Genomic DNA, 11,897 nt, shown 5'->3' with positions numbered 1-11,897 from the left:
TGTTGACAATTGTGAACAATAGACCAAAAAATAAGTCTATCAATCATGTCTAATTTATTCCTAAAAAGTAGTCAGTTAAATATTTATATAATTTTATTTACATTTAATTTATTAATGATGCCTTGTCAAAGTTCTTATTTAAAAAAGCAAAAGAAACAAATGTCAAGAATATTTCTGATTATAGTATAGAAAATATTGAAAGTCCTATATTTTTACAGGGCATATAGGAATTGCATCCAATTATGAATCCAACAAAAATAAAAAAAAATAAAATCAATCTATTAAAACAATAGAAAATAAATGACACATTATAATCGTTGTGTATTCATATAATAGATGTAAAAATATTCAATTAATAAAATATATACGAGAAGCAAATAATTTAACTAATTAAGTTTATATATATATATATATATATTCCAATAAGTTATAACTCATTTGTCACCATCAAAATCACAAATTTGAGACAGAAGTTTCGAATTTGAAACTCAGTTGTAACAACCATCGTATAATTAAAATCAGGAAGATTTTATCTGATAATCATTTTCATCTCAATTTATCAAATTGGAAGCACATTCTGTGATAGCTAGATACAAAAAGCATTCATATGACATTTACAAAACAAATCAAAATTTTTTTTGTCGATTTTCTCAAACATTGTAAGTAAACCAAATATAATTTTAATAAAAACTTTGAATAAAATTGATAATATTATTGATTTTCCTATTTTAAAAATCATAAGAAATAAATAAAACAACAAATTACTATAAAGCATGACACATTCATACATCTGCTCCGTGTTACATTAAAAGCGTAAGGAACAATTACTAAAACCCCTCTTTAAACTTTTTTCACATAAAATAATCGTGACAATCAATTTTTTTGCTCTAAAATCCATATTTTATATTTTTGTACTATAATGAAAAACGTCAAAATTTATTAATAATGTTCAATAAATGTATATGAAAAGGTGTGCTCTCTTGATAGAATTCTAGCTATATGTTGGAAATAATTTATAAGAATTAGTTTTAATGAATCTAAGATTATGCTATATTAATTGTATTTTGTAATTCTAGGAAAAGTAATTTCTGTTCTTGGAGTGACACAATATATAACTGATATAATATCTATTAAAAATTTGAAATAGATTATTATATTCATAAGTGAAGAGGAGTTGACAATTTATTTTAACAAATACTTAGTTAAAGACATTTGGAAAAAAAAAAAAAAAAAAAACTTGTGAGTCGTTGGTTGCAGGGAGAGAGGAACAACTATAAAAATAGCTAACAAATAGAGAGATAAATAGATACCCTGAAATAAAAATTAATGATATTTATATCTATGAAACATGTCGATTTGATCTATAAAATTAATATTCATGATTTAATTTATCTATTTACCAATTGTATTGCAGAAATTTTTTTTATTAAACATAGAAGTCTCTGTATTTTGATTTCAATTAGTTTAATTGGGGTTAAATATATATTTTGTTCAGAAAAATAAAAAAGTTAAAATAAATTAAAGGAAACATGAAATTCTATGAAATCAACATTAATCCAAACAAAATCATTCCCAATTTTAAAAATATTTTATTAAAGAGTGTGTGATAAAATAAATAAACCACAAATTTCAGAAAAAATATAGAGTAAAACATATATTTATATATAACCAAAGAGGTAAAAAAAAACAAAAAAAAGAAAGAAAAAACATCCCCATGAAACTTAATCTAAGATCTATAGTGCAGTATCATCTTTTCTTCCTTTTTTTTCCTTTTTCTGGATAAATTGAGTATTAAAAAAGTGGTATTTAATAACAAATATCAGTCAAATATTTTTCTTCAAACCAATAATAATAATAATTAATAAATTGTAAATATGCACAAGAATAAAAGAAAAAAAAATCCAGTACGTATTTATAGACTCACAAAAGTAACTTCATGTATCTGTACAGCCAAGAAACTAAAATCAATCCTTCAGGAAGAAGAGAAAAGAGACTAAAACCAACACTTATTTTAATTACCCTATAATTTATTTCTCAGACAAATACAAAGGTAGGGTAAAAGTATACATATATATAATATGTATATGCATGCATAGCTCAGTTTGAATAAAGATCGATAATATTTTTCATCACTTTTACCTGGGCTCTGAGGCACTTTATGTAGTGACCAGTTTCATTCAACAATCTGTAAAATTCCATCCCTTCTCCTCCAGGGACGAGCTCCCGGAGACTGTTTTCTTGCTCTGAACCCATTTCTCTGTGGTTTCTTGGTTTAAGCACAGTTCTTTTCTTCAGAAGATCGGTTCTACTACCCTGTCTCTTCATCAAATTACTACACATCTTGCGGTTTCGGATCTTGCGAAGAAGGGCTCGTGCCCACGCCCGTTTCGGCCCTACGGAAGAAGCCATGGATGCATAGGCGGCAGTTCTTACCATACGATATCTCTTGTATCTTTCAGCCATGGAAACAGGTGAAGAAGGTGATCTATCGATGCTCAGTTTCTTGAGGGCCAGGACGAATCGATGAGCAAACCTAGTTTTAATGGAACTAGGGTTTCTGAGTGAAGAAACATGATCAGAAGTCATGGGAATGGAGGGCAAGAAACAAGAAATATGTTATACAAGTGAAAAAAAACTTTAGGGTTTTCAGAGATTAGCTTTGTTTCTAACGAAATCTAGCTTTTGCTGTGGATTTGATCGTAAAGTGGTGTATATATTTGGAGGTTCTTTAATATTATTACTACCCTTAAAAGTAAAGATTTTCTTCTGACTCAAAGGGACCTCCTTTGCACAGTTTTCTGACACAAGCTCTCTCTCTTGACAATAATAACAAAATAAATGTATGATAAATATTTTTTTCCTATATTAAAATAATAATTATATATCGTATATTTCTTTTCTGAGAGAGAGAATTTGGTGAGGGAAATGTGAAAGGAAGAACGTGTGAAGGGAATGAAGAAAAGAAGAATATTAGGGAAGAGAATGGATTGAGAATGGGAGGTGAGAATAATGCTAAGAGAATCAATATTTAATGTGTGATTTTTAAGTTTCTTTTCCATCAATAAATAAGAAGAGAAGAATTTGAGCTATTAACAAGTCGTGTTCATCGTCCGAGTACCGACTTAATAAATTTAACGAGTGATTGTTAACTTTACCTCTTAAAAAAAAACCCTTGAAAGTTTTATAATCTTTCTTATAAAATTATATTATAAAGTTCAAACCTACTAAATCTGATAAGGTGAAAGAAGAGCTACGTCCATGACATTATAACTTAATGAATTATACAGAGACGGAATTTCATTTTTACAAATTTATAAATATATAGATACTGCATATATATATAATCTCTCTTCTTGTCATTCCATTGCACAACATATATGTGAATTATATATATTTTTGGTGCAAAATATTGATGGATGAATTCTGATAAATGGTCTTTCGTCTTTCACTTTCATAGGTTTGGATTGTGGAGATGAAAACAGTGTGGGGCTGGATAAGGGCCAACCACCATATGGTTGCACATGGTTGCATTACCCCCACTTGAATGGTGGGCCTTAGCTTCTTCATTTTGTTAATACATCAATTTTATAATTTCATAATTTATATAAATCTGATCTTATTATGATTCGTATATTTGTTCCATTATTTAAACAAAGGTTTGGAAATTAATTTTACAATTAAATATTCGATCTACGTGTAAATATACACATGCATGCATTATTATTTACACTCAAAAATTTGTTAATAACACCCTATTTTATGTTTTTATTTCTTGAATGGAAAAAAATTAACTTTTAACATTTTTTCTTCTATTTTAAATTTTGTGATCGACTTTGGAATAAATATCAGTAATTATTTTAACATATACTTAAGGTTCCAAGATTTTAACAAATTATATTGTGATTTTAAAAGGCATATTAATTAAGTTGTAAAATATTATCAAAACTATAAATTTTTGACACAACGTTGTCCAAAAGAATGTGATGAGTGCATGATGAGAGAAAATATTTAAATATCAAATTGTGTTAATAATATAATCTTATAATTTAACAAGTATAAAAGAAAATATCTATGCCCGTATTTTTGTAAATTTAAAGAATTTGGTACCATCAAAAAAATAATTATTGTCATTTATATCCCCAAATAAAATTATTATGATGATTCTCATATTATTATTATTATTATTATTATTATTATATAGAGTTGAAATAATTCTAAAAATTATTATTATTATTATTATTATTAGAGTTGAAATAATTCTAAAAATTATATTTATAAATTATAATGGCAGGTAGTCTTCAGTTATTGGTAGTGTGGGCTCTACGACATCGGGAAAGAGCGGCAATGAGGCCAGCTTTTATACCAAATATTTAATATTCATAGATTGTGTTTATTTAATCTTAGAAATTTAATAATTATCAAAATAACAATAAGTTCGTTGTTTGCTCATTAATACATTGAATTTGATCACAAGATTGTACGAAGAAATTATAATAAAAGTTCAAATAATTGTGGAAATTGTGCTGTATTTTAATACATGATTTAGGATATGGATTTTCAAAACACAACTGTGTAATGTCCCGAAACCGAGACGCACCATCGGCGTTTAACAATTAAAAATCGCAAAACAACAAGTCAAATAGTACATAAAATAGCCAAAGACCAGTTTATTACATAAATCAGAAATGTTTTTACATTGCATAACACAAATACAGAAGCGATATCATAAATCAGACTTGAAACTTCATGTCTCGAACTTGATCAGAAACCCTAAAACATGTGTTGTTCATCATCTTCCAATTGATCTTCGCCCAATTATCTGGAGAGGGAAGTAAGAGGGTGAGTGTTTGGGGAAAAACTAAGCATGTGAGGCCAATTGTACACAAGAATATCTAAATATGCATATAATTTGAGTTCAAATGTGACATGTAGCAAAACATGTTGCAACATGAATCGATACACGAGAAAAATAAAATTCGAAACAATGCATTAAAATATATCTTAATTGAAGCATAAACTTATACAAAACATTGTTATTCATCTCTTTATCCATGATATATCGATTATAAGGGGCGAAACCATATATCGGTTATTAACCCACCTCATCAAGACCTTATCTTATCTTATCATGTTTCGAAACCTTATCAATTTTAATTTGAATCATAACAGTACATTTTCAAGATTTCATAGCATAACAAAAGAATCATGTGGAATGAAACAAATACGAAATCAAAAGATATGAAACAAATAGTGTATGATTGAGTTTTCAAAAACAACATCATTATCTTAAACATATATATGAGCATACTTACCAATTCTTGAAGCAACAAATAAAGTTGGAAGAATGCTTTTTGGAACGTTCAAACACATGGGTGCTTCTTGTTGCCGAAATATGGTTCGAAAAAAATGTCGCTTATGCTCTAAAAGGTTATACTTGGCTCGAGTCTTGGACAACTATTTTATCAACTTTGGGCAAAGTTTCTGCTTGAAATTGGGCAGAACAATGCTCGAAAATTCTGCCGCTAAGGGGCTCAAAATTTGGGATGTTTGTGCTTTGTTTTTTTTTTTTTTTTTTTTTTTTTTTTTTTTTTTTTTTNCTTTACCTTTGGTCACTATTTATAGGATGTAGATAACCAGCTGAAAGGTCCTCCATTCGTGGCTATTTAATTCATTTGAATACCATTATTTCTCATTCATTGTGTTATTACAACTCATCCTAAATCAGCTGAATGTGGCTCTTGAAATTTTCGAAAATATGTTATATCTTATGTCTCATTTATGCTATTTTCATTGTTGCTGAAGGTTGGGTTGAATCACCATTTATTAGGTTATTAAAACCCATCCAATCCCTTATCCAAACTATAAAAAATGAGGTGTTTTGTAGCTTAATATGATTCAAACTTGTGATGTAAATATGAGCTATTACAAAGGAGTGAATGCTTGGTCAAAAAGCACCTAATTTTTTAGAATTAAGACTTAACTGCTCACGAATTGTGTTGGTTAAAATTATGCTTGAATTGAGTTAAAACTTTTAAATTCTAGGCTTCATACAAAACTGATATTTGGTCTTCACATCCCTCCATCCTAATTGAAAGTTCCGTCCTCGAAACTTTGGTTGGATTGCTCTTCGAAAAGAAAGGATTTTGCTTTCACTTATTCTCTTCGAGTTCCCAAGTAGCTTCCCTTTTTGAATGATTGGACCATTATACTTTGACATATGGAATGGTTCGTCGCCTAAGTACTTGGTCCCTGGACCATTATACTTTGACATATGGAATGGTTCGTCGCCTAAGTACTTGGTCCCTGCTATCCACATTTCGAATGAGAAGTTCTTTGTACTTTAATTCTTCATTCAAGTTTCCTTTGATCAGAAGTGATCCAATCTTAAGAATATGATTGGGATCTGAAATATATATTCTTAGATGCAAAACGTAGAAGACATTGTAAATTCTAGACATATATGGTGGCAATTCCAAACTGTATGCTAATGTTCAAACTTTTTCTGGAATTTCAAAAGGTCCAACATATCCGGGGTTCAACTTTCCATGCTTATTGAATAAGATCATACCTTTCACGGGTGACACTTTCATATATAATTTTCTGCCCACTTCAAAGTCCACTGGTATTGCTTACTTGTCAGCTCAGCTTTTCTGTCGATCTTGTGCAGTCTTTAGTCTCTCCTTGATCATAGTAACTTTATTAACTATTTTTTGGATTAGTTCGGGTCTGTGATGGATCTTTCCCCTATTTCATCCAAATATAGTGGGGATCACCATTTTCGCCCATACATAGCTTGTACGATGCCATTCCAGTACTGTCGTGATAACTATTATTGTAAGCGAACCCAATCAAATTCAGATGTTCACTCCATTTACCATTGAAATCTAGAGCACATGCTCTCAGCATGTCCTCAGGAGTTTGTAATGTGCTATCAGTTTATCCATCGGTTTGAGGGTTATATGTTATACTAAGAATAACTTTAGTCCCCATAGCTTGTTAAAATCTATTCGAAAAATGAGATAAAAACCTAGGGTCTCTATCTGATAGCATGCTAGCTGGAACTCCATGTAATCGTACGATATTATTCATGTATAAGGTGGCTAGCTTGTCCAGATTATATCTCATGCAGAAGGGTAAGAATTGCACATATTTCGTGAGTATATGTACAATTACCCATATGCCATCATATTTTTTTCTAGACTTTGGTAAACCGACTACGTAGTCCATTGAAATATGTTTCCATTTTCGTTCCGAGATTTCCAATGGTTGAAGAAGTCCCTTGGATTTTTGCTGTTCAACTTTGACGTGTTGGCACACGTGACACTTGGAGACAAACATTACGACATCTTTTTTCATTAGAATCCACCTGAAATTTTTCTTCAAATCTCTGTACATCTTGGTAGTGTCGTGGTGGACTGTAAATTTTGACTTGTGTGCCTCATAGATCACTTCTTATCGAAGATTATCAATGTCCGGTACACACAATCATCCTCTCATCTACATGACTCCTTTTTCATCTATCTGGAGATCTGATGATTTTACTTCTTGGGCTTGTTCTTTCAGTTTTATCAAAGCGGGGTCTCGATCTTGACTTATCTTGATCATTTCTCGGAGTCATGGTTGTGGTGAAAGTGACGCTAGGATTACTTTACACACATTCTTCCGACTCAAAGCTTCAGCTACGTTGTTTGTTTTGCCTGGATGGTAACTTATCATCAAGTCATAGTACTTCAAGAGTTCAATTCACTGTCTCTGCTCCATATTTAGCTCTTTTTGTGTGAATAAATTTTTTAGGTTTTGATGATAAGTGAAAATCTCACACTTGGCTCCATAAAGATAATGTCTTCAAATTTTTAGTATGAACACCACTGCAGCTAGTTCGAGGTCATGCGTTAGATAGTTTTGCTCATATTGTTTTAGTTGTCTTGAAGCGTAGGCAATTACTCTCCTATCTTGCATGAGCACACATCCTAAACCTTCTCTTGATGCATCGTTGTCGATGGTGAAGTCTTTTCCTTCAGTTGGAAATATCAATACCAGAGTAGAGGCAAGTTTCCTCTTTAAAGTTTCAAAGCTTTGCTCACATTTTTCACTCTATTGAAACTTAGAGTTCTTTTGTGTGAATTTAGTGAGGAGTATGGCTATTGAAGAGAATCTTTCAACAAATTTTCGGTAATATCCAGCTAATCCCAAGAAACTTGGAATTTCTGTCATAGTCTTTGGTATCGACCAGTTCATGATTGCTTCTACCTTCTTAGGGTCGACAAATTCTCCTGCTGCTGATATTATATCCCAAGAATGTGATGCTTTTTAACCAGAATACACATTTCTTGAATTTTGCGTACAATTCTTTTTCTCTAAGTGTTTGGAGGGTGACACAAAGATGTTCTTTGTGGTCTTTCTCACTTGATGAATATACAAAATATCGTCGATGCACAACACCACAAACTTTTGAAGAAATGGTTTGAACACCCTGTTGATGAGGTCCATGAATGCTGCCAGAGTGTTTGTTAATCTGAATGGCATTACCATGAACTCGTAGTGTCCTTGTTCTGAAGGTCGTCTTCAGAATATCATCTACCTTGACCTTCAGTTGGTGGTAGCCTGATCTTAAACTGATCTTGGAAAAAACCGTGGCTCCTTTGAGTTTGTCAAACAGGTCATCTATCATTGGAAGCATATACTTATTATTGATTGTGATCTTATTCAATTCTTTGTAATCAATATACAACCTCATGCTTCCGTCTTTTTTCTTTACAAATAGAACAGAAGCTCCCCATGGGGAAGCGTGTGGTCGGATTTTTTTTTTTATCCAATAGTTCTTAGAGTTGCTCATTTAATTCTTTCAATTCAGTTGGGACCATTTGGTATTGTGCTTTTGAGATTGGTGCAACACCGGGTACCACATTAATCTCTAATTCCTCTTTTCGGTTGGAGATTGTGTCAGGGAGTTCTTTAGGAAAACATACGGAAACTAATGTATTACCAAAATCTCCTATAGTGCAAATGTAGTTTCTTCCTTTAACTTTCTTATCACGACTAGGTAAACTTCTTCTCTACTTTGTATGGCTTTCCAAGTCTGGGAAGCAGATAGTAGGGATTTTTGTTTCTTGACTTTTCCATATTAAATGACTTCTTCTTGGTTTGGAGCTCATAGTTTGACGTTCGTAATGCTGAAATCTACTAATGCGTGATTCTTTGCTAGCCAATTCATTCCTAGAATGACATCGAATTCCACCATATTTATTTGAATCAATTCAGCTTGAAATATATGCTCATTGATGAATACTTTACAATCTCGGTGCATCATATGTGTTTGAATTGTCTTACTAGTGGGATTTGTTATTCTATTATTGTCTTTTGACTGGACAAAAATCTTTCCTTAATGCACGCAGCTGAATTCCACCTTTGTTAAGCTTGTCGTGTTCTGCAGACTGATAGATTGCTAACTGATGTACTGAGCTGGTCTTGATCTAGTTTGGTGAAATCAGTTGGCTCGTCAGCTGAACTGATTTCACTGCTTCAGTTGAACTAATCAGCTGAGCTCTTCATCAGTTGAGCTTCTGAAGGTCTTCTGGTGAACTACCTATCAGCTGGACAATCAGTTGAACTGATTTCTTATAAATAAGTTGGACTGGTTCAGTTCGATCAATCAGTTAGCTCTTTCAGTTTACGTCTCGATAGTTTCAGTTATGGCTCGGTAACTGATTAGTTTGAAGGCTGATCAGTTTCAGCTTTCTGCGCACTTAGGTAAATTTATTAGAAATAAAATAACAAGTTTGTTAACATCAAAATCAATATTGCGAACATGAAATGTTCAAACAATCACATAAAAAAATAGGATACACCTAATCTTGCAATGAAGACAACTTTAAAAAATTTAACCGATTAAATGTTTGTTATGATAATATCTTTGTCACGCCCCGAGACCGAGACGTATCAATACTGGCGTTGTTTAATAATCACACAATCGCACACAACAAGCCTCAGAAGCACAAAATTTACAAACCAGTCTATTTATTTTATAAAAGGGAATAATGCTTTTACAACTCAAAAATAACAAAATAACATAATTTTATACAACAGTGAAATGAAAAACATAATCAAACAAATGCGAAACTAAAAAATGGCAGCAGTCTTATTTTTCGTCACCATCTCCAACACTGGATCTATTTTTCATCCTCAATCTTTTTCTCATTCTTATCTAAGAAGGGTTTTGATTTGATGAATGATATGGTCGTCACTTAGCAAATTGAGGTAGGAATCATCTCAGTTTTAAAAACAATACATATATAATAGGAGATTTTTCGATTACTGTTATCCAACCTTGGAATATTTTCCATATGATTGGCCCGAATTCGGTCATGGAAGGTAAAATAGTTTCCCAAAATTTCCCTGACTTATCTTCCAGAATGATTTTATGATGTCAACCTTCAGTTCTTCCGGTACTTCAAGATGTCGGAATTAAGTCTCAATGTTTTTGAGTCAGCTTTGGCCAACTTCAGAATTTGGGTTACCATCGAAATTCGGGACTCGATTCTTTGTAAGATATTCATAATGGTATTTGATCCAATTTTTTGGTGGAGGTGAAGGTGGCTGATTGGCTTTAGGGTTTACTAATCCTTACAAAGTTGTTGCCACGATAATGGCTATGGCCATAAGGTATGCCTGGTTAAGGCTAAACCTAAGTGGAGGTGGTGGCGGTGGCGGATACCCATCCAAATTATTGTTGAAGTTACGGTTTACATAACGCGAGTTACGATAAGGTATCTTGTCTATTTCCAGAAATACAATCAGTGGAAATGTTCATAATATATCAAAATGATGAAAATGCAAATTATAATTGGAAATTAGTGACAAATAGATAGATAGTTTTGGAAAAATAATAGTTTTAACACGATTTTTTGAGACATTTTTAAAAATGGAAAGTTCGGAGATTTTCATATAGATGGATAGCCTACGTCATGAGGTTTCCGAACATTTTTGGAATCGAATTCTGAGTCCGCTACGTAAAATTATGAGCTCTGCAATAATTTTCAAAAATGGAAAAAGACCTAGGCACCTAGGCTCCCGTGCCTTGAATGTTTGGTCCTGAGGCACCTTCTAGCGGCACTGAGGCGATTGGGGCTCAAATTTATGGTGTTGGGGCGCCTGTAGCTCAAATTTTTGGCATTGAGGAGCTCGAGAGGAGGCACTTAGTCGCCTATAGCTAGAATTTCTCCCAATCAGATTATGAACATAACAGCTCTAATACAACTTAAATGTCACCGAGGAATGTAAAACATAAAATATAGAATTATCTTTTAAACTCCAAAATAATATAATATTTTACATCAGTGGAATGTAAAACATAATCTAATAAAAATGAAACTAAACAATGGCTGCAATCCTATTTTTATTCATCATCCACAAAACTGTATCTTTTTTTCATCCTCAATCTTTTTCTCATTCTTATATGAGAGGAGTTTGGAAAAGATGAGACGTGATCGTCACTCTGCAAATAGGGACGTGAATCATCCAGTTCGAAAACAATCCATATATAACAGTAGATTTTGACAGCAGATGAAAGTAATCGGAAATTTAGTGATAAGTAATAACAATAATCAAATTTCACAAGTGCATTGAAATAACTACTTCTTTATGGCTAAATTAATATAAGTCCCCTATATATTACTTCTCTAAGTAGTGATGCCAATGATAAGAAATACACTATAATCAGTAATTATAAGTGTTAAGAATATGTATCCGTTCCATTCAATTCATAATTATTCAATGTACGAAAATCACTAATCAACAATAATATTTTCAGAAACATCAGACTTTTAAAATATACATGTAAATATATTTTATTTTGACGTAAAATATGCAGTTTAAAACAAAATCTCACTTACATATTG

General features: G+C 31.8%; 1 protein-coding gene across 1 annotated transcript; it reads right to left on the bottom strand.

Annotated features, from left to right (window-relative positions):
- Window positions 1-1,885: 1,885 nt before the first annotated feature.
- Window positions 1,886-3,008, bottom strand: LOC140979245 (transcription factor IBH1-like). The gene has a single exon (XM_073444575.1). It carries the CDS (start codon window positions 2,584-2,586, stop codon window positions 2,098-2,100), a length of 489 nt encoding a protein of 162 aa, XP_073300676.1. The 5' UTR covers window positions 2,587-3,008; the 3' UTR covers window positions 1,886-2,097.
- Between the last annotated feature and the right edge of the window lie 8,889 nt (window positions 3,009-11,897).

This window comes from Primulina huaijiensis, chromosome 6 (assembly GCF_012295235.1).
Source record: "Primulina huaijiensis isolate GDHJ02 chromosome 6, ASM1229523v2, whole genome shotgun sequence".
Taxonomy (NCBI): domain Eukaryota; kingdom Viridiplantae; phylum Streptophyta; class Magnoliopsida; order Lamiales; family Gesneriaceae; genus Primulina; species Primulina huaijiensis.
The sequence above is the reverse complement of the archived record's forward strand: the minus strand, read 5'-3'. Positions and strand labels throughout refer to the sequence as shown.

What these genes read in the sequence shown, in the direction of transcription:
- LOC140979245 (XM_073444575.1), bottom strand. Translation starts at nt 2,586, where the DNA reads ATGACTTCTGATCATGTTTCTTCACTCAGAAACCCTAGTTCCATTAAA.